Genomic DNA, 24,516 nt, shown 5'->3' on the forward strand with positions numbered 1-24,516 from the left:
ACAGTATTTTTGGTCTTTTTATTTGTTGTTTTTTGTTTTTGTGTTTTTTTGGTTGGCAATTCTGTTGAAAAGGTAATTTACTTAATGCACAAAGAAAGAACTGACGGTTTTTAAGTTGCTTTAGATGGGGAAAAGACGAGATAAAAGTCGGAGTAAAAGACAGCCTTTTAAGGAGCATAGTTGACGGGCGCAGTGGCGTGGTGGTAAGACGTCGGCCTCCTAATCGGGAGGTCGTGAGTTCGAATCCCGGTCGCTGCCGCCTGGTGGGTTAAGAGTGGAGATTTTTCCAATCTCCCAGGTCAACTCAGTATGTGCAGACCTGCTAGTGACTTAACCCCCTTCGTGTGTACACGCAAGCACAACACCAAGTGCGCACGGAAAAGATCCTGTAATCCATGTCAGAGTTCGGTAGGTAATAGAAACACGAAAATACCCAGCATGCCTCCCCCGAAATCGGCGTATGCTGCCTGATTGGCGGCGTAAAAACGGTCATACACGTAAAATCCACTCGTTCTAAGAACATGTGTGAACGTGGGAGTCTAAGCTCATGAACAAAGAAGAAGAAGAAGAAGAAGGAGCATAGCCTACAACTGTGACGTGTTTCGCGTTGATTTAAAACCTTAGCTTGAATTAGGTGTGCACTTGTGCTGGAGTGCATGCGTGCATGCATAATGTCAAGCCTGCTGAGGCAAGCTGCCGAGACAAAGACACGCTTAATTAGCAATTAAAAGATTAGTGCAAGGGCTCGCAAACAATCATCAATACACCCACAAATTACTTTACGGATTTACCGAGTTTCCACAGTTCATGATTGATTATAGCAAGTAATTAACAGGAGCATTTGGCACGTCACAAAACCGTACTTAATAAGTGTGTGACCACATGTGAGCCATTGATTTGCATTCAAATGCATACGTATTTCTTCCGCCTTCAGATATAACTTGTAGGGACAAGCAAACCGACGAAGATGTAAATGCAGATGGACTGACAATTAATGTAGGCAAACCCTTAAAGGTTTTACTTGTTAAAATCCAAAAAACTAAAAAGACTGCCAACCTTCCAAAATTCAGACTAAAAAGAACAAGAATCGTAACTATGTTCAAGGAACGTAACATTTTTAACACACACAACAAGACAAAAAAGTAACGTTTAGTTTTGTTATAAATATAACGTTCCAATAACATGCCTTTCTTGTTATGTTATTCATTTTGTTCTTGTCGAGTTTGCATCTCCATTGATTTGCAGACAAATGTGTATTTCTCCTCTCCTTTAAGTAGAACGTTGTACAATGTGGGCAACCCCTAAAATGTTTTCTAGTCGAGCGTGCAACTGATGAAAACATAGGACAAAGAGACAAACAAAGAAACATCAAAGAGACAAACAAAGAGACAAACACAGAGACAAACACAGAGACAAACACAGAGACAAACACAGAGAGAAACACAGAGACAAACACAGAGACAAACACAGAGACAAACACAGAGACAAACACAGAGACAAACACAGAGACAAACACAGAGACAAACACAGAGACAAACACAGAGACAACAGAGACAAACAAGCCTTCATGCAGGCGGCGTACAGACGGGAATGAAGCAAAAACAAGCAGGCAGATACATGTTTGCATTTAGGCGCACAGTGTAGGGATCTCTTTTAAGGTTACCTAATTGCCGTGTTTATAGGTGTAAATACGTTAACGTCAGACGGGGCCGATGGCTCAGAGGCAGAGAGATGAACATACAGCAAGCAGCCAGAAAAACAGACAGACAGTACAGACAAATACACTGATGCATGCAAGTTACAATCTATGGGACCCCTCAGCGGTTTTTGCGTGGGTGATGATAAGTCATGAACAGTCCGACAAACAGACAGATGGCTGGGAGACATACGAGAAAACAGACAGAGATGGAAGACCATCACCAAGGCAAACAGACACAATGTGTTAGGAATAGGTTCAGTGCTAATCTGCACAGAGGGACTTACAATGTAGGGGACCCCTTTAGCTGTATTCTTGCTGGGTTTACAGTGAGGGAAGAACGGTTTGTCGCCGACGAAAGTCTCGGTCAGGCTTCTGACGGGACTTCTGTCCCACGCTTCACTGAACCATGACGGGTATTTGGTCCTGGACACATATGACGTTGTTTTTATCATCATCATCATCATCATCATCATCATCATCATCATCATCATCATCATCATCATCATCATCATCATCATCATCATCATCATCATCATCATCATTGTCATCGTCATCGTCATCGTCATCATTTACATCATCAACATCATCATCAGCAGCAGCAGCATCAGCAGCATCGTCATCGTTAATATTATCGTCATCGTCATCAACATCATCAACATCATCGTCTTCATGATCATCTTTGTCGTCATAATCATATTCATCAGCAGCAGCAGCAGTAACAGCAGCAACAGAAGCTACATCATCACTGGTTTCGTTGTTTTCGTCTTCGCTCTCTCCAACACTGCCGGTCTCTGGTATATATAGACGGTTTGGTAAAAACAATTGTTTTGATATGACGGCTTTTTTTCCCAAAAGAATTAGTTGTATACTTACGTCTCAGGTGGTTTTGTGACGACGTTTTCTGGTGCTTTGCTTTCACTTTTAGGTAACCTGCAAATTGAATTCAGACTGAGAGGTACCGGTAGTATGACTTATTTGATATTTTGACTGTTAGCAATCGATAACAGACATGTCGAACATTTTTTTTTTAGAAAAACATGCATGCACCTAAGCACGCACGTGTGAGGACTTATGTGGAGATGCGGGAAGGGGGGGAGGGGGCACGGGGTTGAAGAGGGATTTGTGCATGTGTTTTTGTGTTAGTGTGTGTGTGTGTGTGTGTGTGTGCGTGCGTGCGTGTGTGTGTGTGTGTGTGTGTGTGTGTGTGTGTGTGTGTGTGTGCGTGTGTGTGTGTGTGTGTGTGTGTGTGTGTGTGTGTGTGTGTGTGTGTGTGTGTGTGTGTGTGTGTGTGTGTGTGTGTGTGAATGTACTTTTGAGAATGCGACATGTTTGGCACGTCTGTGTCCAGTCATCCTGTCTTGTGCCTCTGGACTAATTATGTACGCGCACCCAGCAGCTGTCTCCACGTGTATCTCATACCTTACTTCGATTAATACAAGAAAAGCGGCTCAACAATCGTTATCACAAATGAGGACAGAGAAGCTGTAGACGTCTTTGTACATATTCAGTTGGATTTGTGCTTTGATCACAAATGCTTGGACTGACTGACAGATGCATGCACTGTTTGTCCCTGTGAGGTCAAAGAAGATAATTGTGCGTTGTTACACCCCCGGTATAGGGGTGTGTATAGGTTTCGCTCGATGTGTTTGTTTGGGTGTTTGTGTGTTTGTGTGTTTGTGTTCGCATATAGATCTCAAGAATGAACGGACCGATCGTCACCAAACTTGGTGAACAGGTTCTATACATTCCTGAGACGGTCCTTACAAAAATTGGGACCAGTCAAACACACGGTTAGGGAGTTATTGGTGGATTAAAATTATACAAGGACTTATACAGGGACATCTTCATGGTCAAAGGGAAATAACCATTCTCACTCAGTCACTGCCACCAACTGAGAAGGTTATTTCCCTTTGACGGGGGTGTTTTTCCTACCTCGTAGAAATTTCTTGTTTGTCAAGGAACCATCCAATCAACCACACAACCAACCAAGCAAATAAAGAACCACACAAACAGACAGACAGATAACCAGACAGATGGATAAACAAGCAATCAAGCTAACAGACACCCACAAAACGCACAAACAAACAACAGCTAAAAACAGTTTGGATTGTAGACAACCCAGCACATATAGTTAATGTAGATATGATTGATGATGAATTGAATGTGTTTAAAAGCAAACCCAAGTTAATTATGTTATATTTAAAGAAAAAAACAGAATTATGGCATTGACAAATCTCATGCAATCGATTTTTGGAAAAGAAAACTAGATTTTGTTTTTGTCGAACAAACGTGGTTGTTGCCACGACAGGTGACAAAAGAAGTGCGCCTGCGTGTGTTGCAATGGAAAATTTGTCACAATTTATATCCCACCAATATTTTATTACATAAAATGAAAGTAAGTCAAACAAAAAACTGTAACGAGTGCCCACATATTTTGGATGTCATGGAACACTTTTTCTATGAGTGTCCCCGAATTAGAAGGTTTTGGACTTATATTGAACAAATGTTGAACAGTCTGACAGGTCGGGATTTCTTATTGTCTATTACAGATGTATTATTCGGAATTGAAAAATGTCAGGAATCAGCGTTAATTAACCATGTTTTATTGATAGCAAAAATGTGCATTAGCAAAGTTAAGAAAACTAAATCGCATATTCCATTGGAAATTGTATTTCAACAAGAACTTGCGCTAGTTAGATTGTTGTCGAATTAAAAAGTAATTTAATAGAAATGTAACCTGTAATGTAAAAGAAAGCAAAATTAAAATGTCATTGAAAAAAAAAGACCAATGAAGAAGGATATGCTCAACAACAACAAAAAAACACACAAAAACACAAAAAAAGACGAAAGAGGCAAAAAAGATGGGTTGAAGCAGCCTTGCATGCAACTGAGGTCAAGTAGCTCAACAACAACAAAAAAAGAAAAAAAAACCCACTAAAAACAGTACAAACAAAAAAAATCCAAACAATCCTTGAAATTTTGTTTACACCAACAAGCTAAAACATTTCCTGAGAAGAAACACCAACGTTGACTTACTGGTTGTGGCTGGTTGCTGTGCCAGGTTCTGGTGGAGTGTCTGCTTTGTCTTTGCCAATTGACCTGCACATACATACACACACGAATACTAGTCTTTACCATGTGTGCTACTTTTTCTGGAATAGCTATACATGTAGTACTTCAGTTTAGAGTGTACTCCAAAGAATAATACAACAAACATACAGACAGAAAAAATAAACAACCAAACAAACAAACAAACAAACCTACAAAGAAAATCACAGGCCATATTCAATCAAAAAATATATACACTTCAATAAATGTTGAAGCAAAAAACCAACAACAAAACAAAAGCATCAACAAGCAAAAAACAACAACTAACACACATAAAACAAATAAACAAACAAACAAACAAATAAACAAACAAACTAACAAGCAAACAAACAAACAAATTACAATCTAACAAATATAAAGTCAGGTCAAACAAATGTTGGTAAAGAAGACGAAACGGGATCAATAATGAAGTCAAAGAAAGCCTAACATAACAGCTTTAATTATTAAAACAATACTCCTACACTCTGAAAACATGTAGTTGCTGAAATCATGCATAAGATCAACAATATTTACAAGAGGCGAAGCCTTCGAGGCTCACGTAAGAAATCGACAAACAGTAACACAAACTCAGTCACTCCGTCACACATACACACACACACACACACACACACACACACACACACACACACACACACACACACACACACACACACACACACACACACACACACACACACTAAGCATAGGTGAAACTGTGCAAGAAAGCGAGACACTAGATCTAGATCTGTCTGTCTGCATGTAGCCTACTTACAGGGACACGATCGACTGCCAACTAGTCTCGGCCCGCTCAAAATAAACAAGAGGCGAAGCCTTCAAGGCTCACGTAAGAAATAGACACACAGTAACACAAACTCAATCACTCCGTCACACAGACACACACACACACACACACACACACACACACACACACGCACGCACGCACACACACACACACACACACACACACACACACACACACACACACACACACACACACACATACACACACACACACAGTAAGCATTGGTGACACTGTGCAAGAAAGCGAAACACTAGATCTAGATATATATGTCTGTCTGCATGTAGCCTACTTACAGGGACACGACTAAGAGTAATACCTAATATTCTGGACTCGCAACGAAATATACAAACAAATGACAATGGACAACGTTTCGACCTAATGGTCTTCAACAGGTTAAAAAAAAAATGAAAACAACAATACAAATATCAAAACGACTTATCAGAGAAGATGATGTCCTCCAAGCGCAAAAGAAGGGGGAAGGGAGATAAATCAAACAGAAAAATGAGCAATGAAAAATGAAACCAAAACGAAACAAATCAGAATAATAACGCTTGAAGGGCCTGAATTTGAAAGAGAGAGAGAGAGAGAGAGAGAGAGAGAGAGAGAGAGAGAGAGAGAGAGAGAGAGAGAGAGAGAGAGAGAGAGAGAGAGAGAGAGAGAGAGAGAGAAAGAGAGAGAGTGTCAACAATACCTGCGACACGACTGCCAACTAGTCTCGGCCCGCTCAAAGTAACAATGACCGAGACTTTCAGTAATTCCTTCGCGTGACGTCTAACCCTCTTACGCCATAATGTGACGTCTTCAAATGACGAAATGTTAAAGTTTCTACCACAGACATACACACGCACGCACATACGTGCGTGTGTTAGGAAACGCTACCGTTGCTGAGCTTTGGTTCAGTTTTGTGTGTTGCATGTAGTTGACTTATTTGTATTTTGTGGGAAAGTACCGATATTATATTTTGTAAACACAATATTTATGCTTGGACGAGAATGCAGGTGAACTTTCTAGTCCTGTCAAAACAAGTTGTTTACCATGCTGTTTTAGTCGTGAGTTCGTGGCGTTCCTTCGGATTAAGTGTGTCGGCGCTTTTGATGTACGTCATAAGAGAATGTCGCTAGTTTAGTCCATGCACGGCTCGTATAATGTAGTTGTATCGTGTTCGGTCTGGAATATTCTCGAGATTGAGTATTTACTATATATGCCAGCGCGATTTGAATGTTAAAAAAGCTTCTATTTGAGTTCTGCTACGTTGTGCAGTTGTATGTATTGAATGCTGAATAAATCCTCGAACTCATTTTGACGAGTTGTTTTCTGCTGCTGCGAAGACGGGCGACGTAGAATAAAAGAACACAACTATACGGCATTTGAGAACTTGTGGCAATCCCAAGTGTCGTGTAACAGTGTGTGACGTCTTCAAATGACGAAATGTTAAAGTTTCTATCACACACGCACGCACGCACAGACAGACAAAAGTTAGCATCGCATAGGCTACACTTACGTGAGCCAAAAATAACAATGACCGAGACTTTCAGTAATTCCTTCGCGTGACGTCTAACCCTCTCACGCCATAATGTGACGTCTTCAAATGACGAAATGTTAAAGTTTCCACCACAGACATACATACGCACAAACAAACACACACGCACACGCACACACGCACAAACGCACAGACAGACAAAGTTACGATCGCATAGGCTACACTTACGTGAGCCAAAAATTAAGGAAATTGAAACAAATGAATAATGATATGATGTTTAAATAAAAAATAAAAAAAAATAATTAAGACAGACAGACAGAATTCCCCAAACCAAACAGCCAAACAGCCAAACAGCCAAACAAACAGCCAAACAAACAGCCAAACAAACAGTTAAACAAACCATAGGCCTAAAAAAAAACCATAGGTGTGGTTACGGTAACCCGACCTACCCTATTTTTAGGGGCCGACCCTATAACTTTTTATTACATTTGTCAAAAAACACACACACACAAAAACAAGAAAACGAGTGCAGAAAACTCAATGAAAGCGAAAGCGCTCGAGTCGCACACTTATTTCCCTGTCAAGTAGGTTTAATTACAAAAAAAGTTAATAGTGATTGCCTACCTTCCTACCCTATTTTTGGCTCACGTAAGTGTAGCCTATGCGATGCTAACTTTTGTCTGTCTGTGCGTGCGTGCGTGCGTGCGTGCGTGCGTGCGTGCGTGCGTATGTATGTATGTCTGTGGTAGAAACTTTAACATTTGAAGACGTCACAACATTTTAAGACGTCACATTATGACGTAAGAGGGTTAGACGTCACGCGAAGGAATTACTGAAAGTCTCGGTCATTGTTATTTTGAGCGGGCCGAGACTATTTTTTTCTTCGAAATCGGCCATTCAGATCTAGATCTAGTGTCTCGCTTTCTTGCACAGTGTCACCTACCATGCTTACCGTGTGTGTGTGTGAGTGTGTGTGTGTGTGTGTGTGTGTGTGTGTGTGTGTGTGTGTGTGTGTGTGTGTGTGTGTGTGTGTGTGTGTGTGTGTGTGTGTGTGTGTGTGTGTGTGTGTATGTGTGACGGAGTGATTGAGTTTGTGTTACTGTTTGTCGATTTCTTACGTGAGCCTTGAAGGCTTCGCTTCTTGTTTTTGGCTATGTTTCCGTAACCACAACTATTTTTTTTGTGTGCCTAACAAAAAACTTACTTCTCCTGTTTAACGTCAAATTCTGCAACGTATTGTTCATCAGACTTTACTCTGCAATAAAATACAAATGTCTATCGTTATATCGTCCATAACCAAACTCATAGTTTGTTGAAATTATGAAATTGTACAGATGAGTCAACAAGTAGAACGAAATATTAAAATAGCTTGCAGGCAAAACAACGTGCTGGCATGCCTCGGAGAAAACAATCATGAACATGATTTTGGGCATGACAATGCTTAACACACACACCCAACACACACACACACACACACACACACACACACACACACACACACACACACACACATACACACATACACACACACTGGTACTCATTCTGTGCAGGGTTTCATTTACTAGTGCGCCCTGCGCCATTGGCGCATTAAATCTGAAAATGTCCCATCACAATTCCGTTCAGTGCGTCAAAGGGCGCATTGAGATAACGTACCACTGCGCCACCAAATGTACACTTTACATCGGATTACACACGCACACACGCACATACAGAGATAACACAATATAGCGGCTAATTCTCAGATGGCAACATATTGCACCATTTTGCATCTTTGGTCAAAGCGCTACTTGCCTTCGATCATGTCCCACCAGAATTTTGTAGAGGGGGACAAATGTCCCATTGCCTATTTCTCCCAGGTTAAACCCTGCTGTGTGTACATAACCTCAATGCCTCCCCCTCCCTCTTTTTTCCCATCAAACTCCTCCTAGACCCACTCCCTCCTCCCCCTATTAAAAAAACAAACGTCACAAATACAGCCCAGATCAAAGTTGCCTTTTTTCATAATATTTACAGTTCTTAAATATGTTAATTACAATGCTAAACATCTCTAATTAAATGAGTACTATGTGCATTATTTGTCTTCCTTGGTTATTAATCACATTTATTTGTTCTTATAATATTTACAGACCATAGTATTACGTCAATTATAATAGTAATAACGTCAAATTAATTGAATATAAATTATAATGTGAATTATTTGTCTTCCCTGGTTAATAAACTTAATACGCCGTCACATAAACGGTGTTGTTATTGGATATTGATTACAATAGTATCAACAGGTATATGTCAACATGATAGTAATTAAACTCGTTGATTAATTGGAAAACACACGACTTTCGATAAGTTAATTAAGTTTTTCAGCCCCCGCGTTAAATTCCCTACCTGTCACCTCTTACACTTTAAACAAATGTGTTCCACTTTTGAACACATTTTTGTAACACATTGTGGACACTTTGTGACATAGAATCTGAATCGCTCTACACACACACACACACACACACACACACACACACACACACACACACGCTCACACACACACGCTCATACACACACGTACACACACACACACACACACACACACACACACACACACTCTCTCTCTCTCTCTCTCTCTCTCTCTCTCTCTCTCCCTCTCTATCTCTTTCTCTCTCTGTCTCTCTCTCTCTCTGTTTATTATTTAGCCATTGTAGAATTGTCCCTCTTTAGGGCGTGGGCAAGATGTAAAACAGTGAAAAAAGCAGCACACATACTGATCACTGGTGTTCAAATGCACACTTGTTAACAATACGCATGAACACTGTGTTTTTATGTGTGCCTCTTTTGCTAGGAGACCTATGTACTATTTTACAAAGCTTTCAAAACGTGTTACAAAAATGGTTTCAAAAGTTAAACACTTCTGTTTAAGGTTGTCCTCAATTGAGCTGGAAGTCGAAAATTCAGTTTTATATATTGCTTCGTGAAGCAAGTTTTGCGAAATACACTTCGCGTTGTTGACTTCGCCCAATTAATGACAAGATTTAGAGTGTATAATGCAAGTCACCAGAGCATGCTTCTACAGATTATAGTGACGAGTTTATGAAATTGGTACAACATATCTGGAAGACTCAAGCATCACTTCAATTGAAACCAGGAAATACCTGAGTAGAAAAAAATGGATTCAAGTAAACAACAGAAAAAAGGATATCAGCAAAGACTTAAGAGAATAAAACTAACGTAAAAATAAAATATACTAATAATCATGCGTTGTTGGTTTTTCATGAATGTAGGCAATCATGTGAATCATCACCGATCCGACAAATATTGTTCGCGCCTGGGAAAAATGTGACGAACATATTCTGAAAGCTATATATATTACTAGAATGAATACCCGCTTCGCCGGGTAGCCGGCTTCGCCGGGAAGAAGTACTTAGAGCCGTACGCCGGCTTCGCCGGGTCCGAACTATGGACCCGCCAAGCTTAGGTCCCTCCCAGATTCGTGGAATGGGAACAGCACGAAAATGATTCAGTGGCCATAATGCCATTCCTGACCATATCGAGTCCCATCCTTGTCGACGAATGTAACCGTGTTAATCACCTTTGGAGGCGAACTCCACTCAAACAGGACTGAGCAAGTTATGGCTTCTCAAAGGAAGGCCAGTACATAAATTTACACAAAAGCCGCCAGACCACATCACAAACAGAACTGAAGAATGCACAGGTGTTGCTTACATAGAGACACACACACTTACACACACACACACACACAAACACAGAGAAGCCGTATCTATAGAGAGATAGATGACAGTGTATTTTTCGCGTGGCTATAAATTGATTCGACCTTTGCACTTTTACAGTGAGGATAATTTACGGGTCCAATTTACGTTCTGTACACTGCGTTGACCTTCTAAAAATAGGTAACAGTAACAGAACGCCGGGAATATCCGAAGACGCTCAGCGCAGTGGACAGCGCAGTGTAGTAACTTACAACTGAACGGGAAAGCCACACGAAGGAAGGGAGATAAACGCCAAACACTGGAGAAGATAAGGAAGAGTTACTTATAATGGTGAAATGAACCCAAAAACGAAAATGAGTTCAGCGCTGCGCGCTGAGAGCACGTGTTGAAATATCTCATCGATGATATTGTGTCCGGGGTGTAGCTGAATACGGTGTCCAAATTTGAAAAAGATCCACCGAGAACTTTGGCGTTGTGATGTGGTGTAGCGGCTATGGTGTGTCGGTATGGGGGCCCGGGTAAGCTGAGGTGGAACCAAAATAGCTGAGGTGGAACCAAAATCGGTTCCGCGCTGCGCGCTGAGAGCACGTGTTGAAATATCTCATCGACCAGGTTGTGTCCAGGGTGTACCTGAATATGATCACCAAATTTGAAACAGATCCATCGAGAACCTTGGCCGCGCATCGCGCACAGACACACAGACAGACAGACAGACAGACACTAGTCGTATATATATATTATAAGGATTTATTGAAGGCAATTCATAATATAATTCTGCTAAAAGGCAGGGTCATATATGTAGCATTGGAATATGCATAGAAAATGTATCAACATGTCAAATGTCTATCTTAAATCAATTACAAATACCAATCTAACATGTCCATACACCCAAAGGCAAAGAATGCTGGAGGCTATAATACTGAAAGGATGTCTTGAAGCAGGATTGCACATGTGGTATTGAAAGAAGCATAAACTACATAAAAGTATTTGTTTTTTGTGAATAACATTTTTAGGACACTTTACAAAAGAATACGGCAAAAAGGCAGGTTGAACACACGTGGTACTGAAAGAAGCATAACATAAACAACTTATTGTGTGCATGTGAATAACACATTCAAAACAATCTACAAAAGAATACGCCAACAAGGCAGGTTAAACACATGTGGTATTGAAAGAAGCATAAAATGCACACTAATTCATTCAGGACAGTCTACATAAGCATATTGCAAAAAGGCAGGCTAAACACATGTGGTATTGTAATAACCATAAAGCACACGCCATACGGTACACACGCATACTATTAAATCTAAAGGGCCCAGGAGGAAGCAGTCTAAATCAGCCTGAAGCGGCCTACAGCGGTTTCATTAACTGTGTAAGTACATGTTTAAGCTATAAAATGGGAAGCTTGGAAGCAACTGTAAACATCAATCAAACGATAAAGAGTAAATGTATAACTCGTATTACACGTAAAACATATACTGATCGCAGTCTTTGAAAAAATATTGTAAACACTAAAGCAAGATATGGCATGGATAATTCAAATCAGCAAAAACTGCGATTTAGCGTGGCGAAAAGATGCATAACACATCACTATGGTCTGCAAGTAAGCACACGTTTCAAAGCAGTCTCAATGTCGCACAGGTATACATTACACCTCCCGTTTTGTAATGGTACATATGCCATTACTTTAGCGTGGGAGTAAGAACTCATTTCAAACCTGTATCAACAGTTAAAAAGCATAAATTACACCTCAGCTTTCTCTGTTGTTGGAGTAAGCATACGTTTTAAGCGGTTCAAAAGCTTACGATTTTGAGCGGTTCAAAAGCATACGTTTTAAAGCGGTTCAAAAGCATACGATTTTGAGCGGTTCAAAAGCATACGTTTTCAAGCGGTTCAAAAGCATATGTTTTAAGCTGTTCAAAAGCAAACGTTTTAAAGCGGTTCAAAAGCAAACGTTAAAAACAAGGGTGTAGGAATAACTTCAAAGACGTAAACATAAAAGGCAAGTATTATAAGATATGTTCCCCTATTATTAATCCTCAGTTTCTCGCATTTTACACAAAATAAAGGGAAACATGTCAAGAAAGAACATTTTCAAAGAGTTTGGAATAAGACAATTGTGAATAATGGAATGCAGATCGCAAAAGCCTTTTAGATTCCAAAGCAAACTCACTTAATATCAGGTTTTCACCTCAAGTCTTCAAAGACAAGCACTTATATCTATTAAAATTAACACCTTACGTATCATCACTGACATAACAATTTATTTGCTAATACAAAGATCTTTAAATCAACAAAAGATTGCTGAGATTTAAAACAATACCAATATGAAACACATCTTAACTGCAAATTGCTGCAATCAGCTTGATTACAAGGAGCCTTTCAAACCGTTTCCTTCCTTCCTTTGTAAACTTTCATGTGTTACTAAGACTGGGTTTTTTTGCTCATAGGTATTTGCACACAAAAGGCCACGTGGTAAAAGTAATCCGCCAGCCTGGATAGTACAGTGTTCTAGATGGTCGAACGTGTAGCAAAGACCTGTACGTGTACGTGTAGATATTGCGTCACCCGTGACTCACTTTTTTCTCCAATGTTCCAAATGCATACGTTGTTTTGCTCCCACCAAGACTGCAGATCTTGGCAAACGCCAGACGTAAAAACTAGATTTGATGACGTTACCCGTACACGTTCCCGTACACGTCCTGAAAAGTGCTGATCTAGATCTTGCTAATAATTATGCAGAGTAAGACAACTTTTTGCTGAATTCATGTGGCGTATTGACAAAGGTGTCGATTACAAAACTAAATAAACGTAACATTTTCACTTTGCAGAGAATACCTCCAGGGTGTTGATGGTTAATTGATACGCCTCCAAGCAGAACGTTGCTTGTACGCAATTTCCCATGTACAAACTTGGTTGGAGTTATAGAGGTTTACAAGATGGTTTATATGAAACCGATGACAAAGATAACTCTTAAGCCTGGAAGTCTTCTGCGCAAAATGGGGATTTCCTACCAAGGTAATTTTGCTAACTGATATTACTTGCTAAACTTATTCAGCACAAAACCTCAACATCAGTGCACAGGAAGCAGCCCGGCTGTTGAGTTTCAGTATGTGTCGAAGTGGAAGGATGCTCTCATTGCTTGCAAAAGTGTGCATAGATATACAATGATTTACACGAGAGTTTGCAAAGATACCAAGGTATGCTGAAAGCATCAACTACTATTTTCCAACAAGAGTGTTACATGATTGCACTGTGCACAAGCCATTGCAGGTAGGGCCACAGCCATGCCAACAGCATTGTCTGCTGGTATGGCTGACTATAAAACACGGGTGGATACAGGGGCGGATCACATCCTTTTTAAGGGGGGGGGGGGGGGTGTTCCAAATTTCTTTTAGGGACAATTCGACAACGCAAAGCGTTTACAGGGTGGGCCATAAAAAGTGTCCACATTTAATTTGTTAATATTTTTCCTGTGAAGTGATATTTTCTTTTCTGTTTCAGATAGAATTTGAGACAAGCATCTTAGAATTCTTTTAAAGCCTGAATGGATCGCATTCCAGTACAGGAAAGGACCAAAATCGTTGAACTTTACTTTGCTACCAATTTTGTGGTTCTCGCCCAGCGCGCTTTTCGGAGAGAGTTCACTGGCACACACTGTCCATGTGCGAGAACTGTGAAGCGCCTCGTGGATAAATTCAGGGTTATGTCCTTTATTGTTATCTGCGAGACTACCAGTGTTCCTGAATTTATCCACGAGGCGCTTCACAGTTCTCGCACTCCCCCCCCCCCCCCTCCCCTCTGGATCCGCCCCTGGGATACACTGCAGCTATTGTAGCGTATCATCAACTCATGTCCCTAAAAGGACAATTTCCTGTGAGGACGTTAAGGGCCCCCTAGTACTAGGTTTGCAGCTATTCACTTACCGGTTGGCTTTGAGAGTTCTCTTTGTATCAACAGGCATGTGCTCTGCTGTCATTCTCGACACACTGGGCCTGTTTTAATCAATTTATTCGTTCGTCAACGTCATCATCATTAAAATCATCGTCGTACTCGTAGTCGTCCACGTCATCGTCGTTGTTGTCGCTGTCGTCATTATCGTCATCATCATTATCGTCATCACCATCATAGTCATCATCAGCATCAGGGATGGCCAAATCTAAACATTTTTAACTCGCCGGCGGGGCGAATAACTACAAGAAAGTCACTAGCCCGCCAGAAATGTCGCTGGTCCGGAACATACCACACGCTTAACATGATGACTTTCAGATCATCTCCCCATCCAACTCCTGCAACGCCCCTTCCGGCTATCAGTATTCACTCTCCAGTGTTCTTTGAATGATCGATCTCTTTCTCTTTCTAAGTACTGCTGTTCCTTTTCCTTCTTTATTCGTATCTCTTTTCAAGTTTTTCTATGTTGTGGATTTGGAATAAGTCGCAAACGTAAAAACAGCGTCGGAAGCGCGTCTGCGACAGGAGCTTCATTTTCTTTTCACTGGAACATGAGGACGTTTTTGCAGACGACATACGTTCTTGCAGCTGTAGTGTTAATATGGCTTTGAAACTCGATAATACGGCCGAAAGTTTTGCATTTGGCCAGAATGTTAACTGACCAGCCGGGCGAGCTGCCAGACGGTTCCTACTAGCCCGGCTGATTTTTTACTCGCCCCTGGCCATCCCCGAGCATCATCTTTATCATCAAGCTTCACTCTCAGAAAAATAAAAAAATAAATACATTTTGAAATTCGAAGATTACGTTTATTTCACTAAGCAAAACTAATTATTGAATTTGATTAATTGGCTTAGTGAAACATTGTTACAATAATGCTGAAAATGAGGACGATGACGTCACATTGTGGCGTCATAAAGGATCTTTAGACATTTATTTATTGAGAAAATTCCAATTTGGCGGTCCTTCTTCCCGCACTCTTGAATACATGGTCGTCAAATACCAAATATCTCATAACAAAATCTTCGTTCCCATGTGTATACCCAGGGAACTTTACCCGCTGAGAAACAGCTTAGATCTACCCCGAGGGTTACACACTTTGTTTGGAAAGGTCATGTACCGTAAACTACCCCGTATGCGCCCAGTATCGAGTAAAGCCCCCCCCCCCACCCCCCTACTTTGGGTTAAACTATGTGCACAGCGTATAGTACCCAGTAAACGCCCATCCCCAGCATTTGGATCAGTGATTTCAAAGTGTGTCATTACATTTTTATTGTGTGCAGAGTCCTGCACCCCGTAAAGACATGTTCAGCCAAGGGAATAATGACGACATGCTGAATGATGTGTGTTCTTTCACTCTCACTGCGATAAGCGACGGTTCTACTAAGCAGATTTTCAGATATCTTTTACAGCTTGTATTTTAGAGAAACAACAATAGTTTTGTTCGTCTTTGATTTGTATGTTTTATTCTGTTTGGGCTCTCTCATATCCTAAGAAATTGATACATACAGGGTGGCTATTTGTGCACAGAAACATATTCTATTCAATTGTTCATACAAAGAGACCCGGCCATTATCACCATTTCAAACGAGAAACTGATCCTGCACAGGGCTCAGTACCCAGAAAACGCCCACGCCCTATTGTGGGGCAACATCCGTACATTAGGGGGTCGGGCGCTTACAAGGTAGTTTACGGTAGTTATTCTCAGTAAACTGAGGGATTACCATTGTCTACCCGGGTCTTGTCTCTGCAAGCCTTCATCTTTCATGCTCTCGGTACTGCTTCGTCGCCTTTCTCTGAAAACAGGGGAACTCTTTTGCATTTGCCGCTTTCCGATTCGATTCACTATAACTGGTCGGTTTGTGTTTAACGGACGCACGTCGCTCGTGGTCAATAAGAAGCGACTATTAATTCAGGGTTTTCATGGTCCGAGTGTCCAGCAGGTGTAAAAGCTAAACTTTAAGCAGCCTTGTTATGGTCGGCCGTAAGCTGCTAGCTGCGGCACATCAATATAAATGCCCATTGCTTGTAGCTCCTAATCCTGAGATAAATAGATATGTGCACACAATCATGTTGTGTACGTCAGTGTACGAGTGTAGTCTTTACGAACATAGTTCTTGAAAAAAACCACCATAGACAAGCCTGTTCTGGTCACATGCATTATGGTTTTAAAGGATACGAACATCAGCGCTTTTGTTGCAGTCATTCCTGTGCATAGGACAGTCCGTGTAATTTAACACCATGGTTAAAGGTTAATTTCCGGGGGAATAGGTGTGAATTAAAGCAGTACCTTTTTTGAGGAATAACTTGGGGCCTCATTTTGGAACAAATTTTACAGAAAAATATCCATATGTCAACCTAAATGCGTTAAAATAGTTATGTGTTCAGGATGTGTTTTTTTCTACTAAAGTGCGTCTTCGTCTATCAAAAAGGCCCCAACAAGTAACATTTGGAAAGTATGGTAACATGGTGAAATGGTAACATCTAATGCCAGTACTGTTGACATGGTTTTCGCCAACGGGTGCTTATTACGAGACATTATGCTTGAAAGAAGGGCGGGCCTTCGGATGACCTCTGGAATATCTTGAGGTGATTGACAATTGACGAGAATACGCCTTGCGGCCTCGGTCGACACAGATGAAACAGAAGACGATATGCCAACATAAAAGCTGGTCTAACGGCAAGCTTCCAAACATCTTGTAATAGCCCTGCTGTGCATATTGTCACAGGACAAGGGTGTCATTTCCAGCGGACTCTAACTACCATGCACACCGTATCTTATTATTCAGATCAGAGGCAACGTCTGTTTTGCTAATGGACGATATTTTAAGAAAGAACTCCGTCAGTTGTTTGTTGCGTTGTGGAAGAGTGACCATTTTGTGCAAAACGGCATACAAACAATAAAGGGACCAATCTCTAGCGTTGGGTGTGTCGGAAACACGCGAGACACGCTGCACGTGTTTGGAAAGCCGTTTGGCTCATAACCTATACGCGCGTAATAAATAATTCATACGCGCGTAATAAATAATTCATACGCGCGTAAGAAAGGATTCATACGCGCGTACTAAATAATTAATACGCGCGTAATGATTGATTCATACACGTGTAATAAATAATTCATACACGTGTAAGACATGATTAAATACACGTGTAATAAATATTTCATGCGCGTGTAAGAAATGATTAAATACACGTGTAATAAAACATAAATACACGTGTAATAAATAATTCATACACGTGTAAGAAATGATTAAATACACGTGTAATAAATATTTCATGCGCGTGTAAGAAATGATTAAATACACGTGTAATAAATATTTCATGCACGTGTAAGAAATGATTAAATACACGTGTAATAAATATTTCATGCGCGTGTAAGAAATGATTAAATACACGTGCAGCCGGGAAATAGTTTATACGCGTGTAAGAAATGTTTAAATACACGTGTAGGAAAAGATTTAAATACACGTGTATTTTAATCATTAGATACACCTGTAATAAATTAAAACTTGAATCGGAAAATATACGACTTCGCAAACCTTCTAAAGTGACATTGACGTTTGCCGCTTCCGCCATCTTGAGCTGTAAGCGTGCAAAGCGAGGCGATGAAGACGCATAGAGTGTTTTTCATGTGGATTCCCAGTCCGAGTTTTTAAGTCGCTTAACCACGTGACTCCTGCATTTTTAACGCTTGTATGAAATATTTATTACACGCGTATTTATTCATTTCTTACACGTGTATGAAAAATGTATTACACGTGTATTTAATCATTATGCTATTCCATAGCATAAGAAAAAAGATAAATTACACATGCAATAAGAAATAAATACACGTGTATTAATCATTTATTACGCGTGTATTTATGTTTTATTACACGTGTAATGGTTATGAGCCAAACGGCTTTCCATACACGTGTTACCGGCACACCCCTCGCCAGTGATTGGGCTCATTCATGGTTTGTGTGCCGTTTGACAAGAAAAGGTCACTCTCCCACAACCTACACAAACCCGACACAGTTATTTTGGGAATTCGTCTATTGCCATGCTGATCTGAAGGAGCGCGACTTTTCTACAGACCGTAAAAACCCGACCAAGTTATTTCCAAACGTCGTCAATTGCTGATAAACAGGACACCACCTTGATCTTGATGGGGGTACACTATGGACGCAGGCACATTAAGTTGTGTTTAGGGGTTGCGCTCGAGAGAATACGTCAATAATGCAGTCAAACCTCCCACTAACGACTTTGAAAATGTCCAGAAAAATCAGTCGTAAAAAGGAGGGGTCCTTATTGGGAGTTTTTCACAGGGGAGGACAGAACGTAATTTTGGATCATTTTATAAATAAATAATTTTAATTACAATTTTCAGAATTTTAATGACCGAATTCATCAATCAATTTTTAAGCCTTCAAGATGAAATGCAATACCAAAGTCCGGCCTTTGTCGAAGATTGCTTGGCCAAAATTTCAATCAATTTGATTGAAAAATGAGGGTGTGACAGTGCCGCCTCAACTTTTACAAAAAGCCGGATATGACGTCATCAAAGACATGTATCCAAAACAATGAAAATATATTCAGGGGATATCATACCCAGGAACTCTCATGTAAAATTTCATAAAGATCGGTCCACTAGTTTAGTCTGAATCGCTCTACACACAAACACAGACAGACACATACACATACACCACGACCCTCGTCTCGATTCCCCCTCTATGTTAACACATTTAGTCAAACCTTGACTAAATGTAAAAAGAAAGAAAGAAAGAAAGACAGACAGACAGACAGACAGAGAGACAGAAAGGCAAAACAAAGAAGAGTAGAAAGAAAGGCACAAAGAACGAAGAAACATAAGTGGCAGATTAGTCCCTCGGCCAATGTTTATTTTGAAAAGAAAGATAGACAGAGAGCATGCAATGTTATCCGTAGATCATTAAGTAAAATGAAGGAAGAATAATGAAATCACACACACACACACACACACACACACACACACACACACACATACACACACACACACACACACACACACACACACACATACACACACACACTCACACACATACACACACACACGCGCGCGCAAATGCTAGTATATGACCGCTTATTCCCCCCTCTGCTTCTTTACCTCTGTAAACTTGTAGGGGTAGTTATTTTTCGATAATGACCCAGCAACCAAACAAATAACGACCCAGCAACAGCCTGAATCCTCGATAGTGCAATGGGTTGAGAAGTTATTCTGTTTCGGTACTAGGCTACTTTTTGCGACTGAAAAGTTCCGAACGCTCTAATGTACGAAGTATACATCTCTGGAGCAAACACTACACACATACCGCATTTAAATTAACAACTACAGGCCTGAACACATGAATCTCCATATAAAATCCATGAGTTCGGTTGTTTTCTGAATCTAGATCTGCCGTGCTCAAACGTTCATCACAAGCAATTTCCCGCAAGGCAAGTAACTCATACTTTGTCTAGCGACAAGAGTAGTTCCCCTTCTTTTCACTCAGTTTCTTCGACAACGACTGCAATCCGACGGTCAGTTTTCAACAATATTTCATTTAATAAACAGATCACACGCAACCAAATGCACACATCTCATCAATTTAAACAACATAAAGCGGTTTCATACACTATTTTCCCCAGAAAACTGAACTGAAACATACAGTTTTTAACGTTGGAACACGGGTGCAAAAGTTCGTCTGCTAGTCCCATTTGACGAAAGAACATTATCCTAAGCGATACCAAAACATATACAGAACACACAATTTCTGCCTTTGCCGCCACAGCAGAATAACAGCATATTTGTGTACTTGATTTTAGTCCAAAATAGGAAAACTGACAAGAAGTGTTAACAGAATGGAATGATTTGCACGGAACTATACAACCGCGCATTAATCGATCGCCTGCGCAGGTTGACTGGTTGAGTAAATAGGATTCGATCAAACTTTCGCAAAAAACCTCCTCTTTTCTTTGAATAACTGAAGAAAGGAGGAATAAAGAGGTTACACACCTCGTCTCAGTGATTATAAAAAATAATGGTCTCAGTTCGCGGTCATGAAAAAGCTCGCTAAAGCTCGCATTTTTCATGATCCGCTAACTTCGATATTACTTTTAATAATCACTGAGACTCGGCATGTAACCTCCACATACACGCAAGGATGCAGAGAGAGAGAGAGAGAGAGAGAGAGAGAGAGAGAGAGAGAGAGAGAGAGAGAGAGAGAGAGAGAGAGAGAGAGAGAGAGAGAGAGAGAGAGAGAGAGAGAGACAGACAGACAGACAGACAGAGAGACAGCGACAGAGACAGAGAGACAGAGAGAGACAGACAGACAGACAGACAGACAGACAGACAGACAGACTAGACAGACAGACAGACAGACAGACAGAGACATAGAGAGAGAGAGAGAGGGGGGGAGAGACAGACAGACAGACAAACAGACAGGCAGAGACGGAGAGAAAAACGGACAGACAGAAACAGACAAACATAGACGGAGACGAAGACGAAAACGGAGACAGAGAGAGGGGAGGGAGAGAGAAAGTAACAGCCAGCCAGCCAGCCAGCCAGCCAACCAGACAGACATAGACGGAGACGAAGACGGAGACAGAGAGAGGGGATTGAGAGAGAAAGAGATAAACAGACAGAAACAGAAACCAACAGTGACATTCCCACTACCGTATCCCAAACACCATATAACGTCAAGCAAAATCCACTCACCCCGTTGAGTAAGTGTCTTGTCGTTCGTCAAGTTGAGTAAAAATCAGCAGTAAAAATACCGTGGCTATTGTGATCGACAATAGAAATTTCATGTGCATCCGCATTTTGGAAGATGGTTCTGGCCCACAATGTCTAAAATTGGACGCTGTCGGTTTGATCACAAAAGAGTAGAGCCCGTGCCAAGAATGGTGTGGAACCCTTTGTTGTAGCACCTTTTTCTTTTTTTCGTGCTGTCTGAAATGAGTAGACAACAAAGAATGTTTTTTTTATATTGTACATTTTCTGACCATGAACATATCTACCACGATGAACTAATAAACAAGCAAACAAATAAACAAACAAGCAAGCAAGCAAGCAAGCAAACGAACCAACCAAAGGAAAAAAGAAAGAAAGCCAGTCAGAAAGAAACAAACAAACAACGAAACGAAGGAAGGAAGAAACAATACAAACACACAAAACACCGATCAAATAGCGAACAATACTTTAAGATCCAACGTTAAAAACATTAGTTTTCTTCCCTCTCATCTTGTTCATCTCTTCGGAAACGGGTGAAAATCCTTGCACACGGCGTACGACGAAACACACAATGACATGAGATTGATGCTTTACTCAGTTACAACCAACGATATGCAGGGATTTAGTCAGCCGGGAAACAGCGCACAGTAAAAACGCAAATGACTTCAACTAAATATAGACTTTATAGATAATATTGTATAGCCGCCTGGCGTGTGACACGATCAATTATACACACAAACACACATTGATACTACGTGCTTTGCATAAATTTAATTCCGGTGTGCACAGATCACAAACAAATACACAATGTGCAAAATAAATATTTTATGAATGTGTATAAAAAGAAAATAGATACAGAAAGATAATGTTGGTAATGTTGATGATTTTTTGCAAGGCTGCATGTAACGTTCCTTCTCTTTCTGACGAATAGAAAAACAGATTCAAGGGTCCTTTAACTGCAATGGTTCTTCCCCAGGTTCTGATGTCAATACAATTGAATTTATTAAAGTTTTTTTGGTCGTGAGTGAGTATATTTATATCACGTTCTTTTTCAGCAGCATTTTACAATGGTAGTTTGTCTGCGTCACATCAATTTGCTGTTATTGTGTTGATTCATAAAGGTAAAAACCTTCCCGGAGATGAATTAAATAATTGGCGTCCAATTTCATTAACCAACAGTGATTATAAATTACTGGCTTAGTGTCTGGATCTGCGCATGAACAAAGTTGTACATTATGTGATCAATCCTGATCAGGTTGGATATATTAAAGGGAGGCAAGTATCATCTTTGTTAAGATTGATTGATGATGCCATAGATCAAATGAATGTGCAAGATAAACAAGGTCTTTTGGTTACAATTGACATCGTTTATGCATTTGATTGTATTTCAAAAATTGTATGATAAATGTTTCAAAAAAATTTGGGTTTGGCCGGGAGTTTGCAACTTGGGTCGAAGTTTTGATGAAAGATGCCAAAAGTTGTGTGAATTATGCAGGCTGGTTGTCTGATTATTTTCCAGTGGAGTCTGGAATCCGCCAAATCTCCTTTGGCCTTTGTTTTGTCAGTTGAGTTATTAGCCAATAAGATTAGGGAGAGTAAGAATGTTAAAGGTATTTCGAATTTGAATTGTTCAAATGATAGGTTTTGGGATGATATGTTAAACATTGCTTTGTATGCTGACGATGTTACGTTATTTTTGAAAATGCCTCACTGATTTTTGATTCTTTTTTTATAACGTTTCCGGATTAAAGTAGAATTTGTTAAATTGCGAAGCCATTTGGTTAGGAAGTCCGAAACATTGTCAAGACACTTTTTATAATTTCAATTGGAAGAAAAAAATTAAAGATTGTGGGAATTTATTTTTGTAATGACAGATCAGTCTCTGATGTTGAGGAAAATTGGACAGAGCAAATTACGTCTAATATGCGCTTGATTTCGGCATGGGAGAAAAAAAATGTGAGTATCATGGGTAACATTATTGTAATTAACATTTTTTGATTTCCCAATTATTTTTTTGTATGCAGGCAATTGTAATCCTTGAAAAAGTATCAGCAGAAGTTAATAGATTGTTGTTTAGATTTTTATGGAAAAAGAAAGAAAATAATAAAAAGGGATTTGAAAAGGTTAAGAGGATAATATTGTGTAATGATATAGAAAATGGTGGTTTAAATATGATTGATTTGAAACACATACAGTTATCCTTTTTATTACAATGGGCTGTCAGACTGACCTCCCGCGAAGCCACAAATAAGTGGAAATGTGTTCCAAAGTCAGTGTTTTCAATGTACGGCTCAAATTGTGATTTGTTTTATTCAAATGTTCATTTTCGCAGACTAAAAGGGAGTGAACTTGTCAAATCCAAATTTTGGAAAACAGTCTTGAAAATCTGGCTTGATAACAATGTATGTATTGATGATAATTTATTTGATACGCTTTTATGGAATAACCAATGTTTTGTTTATGCTGGAAATGTATTGTATTTTGAAGATTGGGCAAGAAAGGGTCTTGTTAGTGTACATGATGTTTTATATAGAAAAGTGTTTGTTTCCTATCAGTTCATTTGTGATGTTTTAGGAAAATCCCAACAGAGAATTTTGGAATTATATAGAACACTGTTTTTCTTTTGCCCAGTGGTGATTCAGTTTTGGAAACATATTGAATTTTATATTTGGGTGCATTTGGATAAACAGATAGAGTTCACAGTGCACGAAATCATGTTTGGTGTTGAAAATCGAAAAATGCATGCAACTCGTTGAAAGAATTGAATCGTATAATTTTGGTTGGTAAAATGTGCATAAGCATTTATAAGAAATCAAAGGCTTCAATGCCTCTTTTTGTTGTATTCGAAAATCAATTGCAAATCAGAAATATTTATTATTGGTCAAAAAGATTGTTTTTATTTGTCTGTTGCCTGGTTTTTTTCCCTTTTAGCTACAGAAGCAAAGTTACACTTAGATGTATAACGTGAACATCATATTGTGTTGTTTTTGTTTGTATATGATCATATGCACCCAAAACACATATTTCAACAGCATACACACATGTCTATTTATAAC

General features: G+C 39.9%; 1 protein-coding gene across 1 annotated transcript in view; it reads right to left on the reverse strand.

Annotated features, from left to right (window-relative positions):
- Positions 1–24,516, reverse strand: part of LOC138965667 (uncharacterized) — a 46,831-nt gene that overhangs the window by 21,620 nt on the left and 695 nt on the right. The window contains exons 2-8 of the mRNA XM_070337841.1: positions 21,446–21,679; positions 16,455–16,526; positions 14,708–14,776; positions 8,273–8,323; positions 4,736–4,798; positions 2,573–2,629; positions 1,984–2,122 (exon numbers count right to left, since the gene is read on the reverse strand). Coding sequence (XP_070193942.1) covers positions 1,984–2,122; positions 2,573–2,629; positions 4,736–4,798; positions 8,273–8,323; positions 14,708–14,776; positions 16,455–16,526; positions 21,446–21,549 — 555 coding nt within the window. The 5' untranslated portion in view covers positions 21,550–21,679. The remainder of the gene's footprint in view (positions 1–1,983; positions 2,123–2,572; positions 2,630–4,735; positions 4,799–8,272; positions 8,324–14,707; positions 14,777–16,454; positions 16,527–21,445; positions 21,680–24,516) is intronic.

The sequence above is a fragment of the Littorina saxatilis genome, linkage group LG4 (assembly GCF_037325665.1).
Source record: "Littorina saxatilis isolate snail1 linkage group LG4, US_GU_Lsax_2.0, whole genome shotgun sequence".
Taxonomy (NCBI): domain Eukaryota; kingdom Metazoa; phylum Mollusca; class Gastropoda; order Littorinimorpha; family Littorinidae; genus Littorina; species Littorina saxatilis.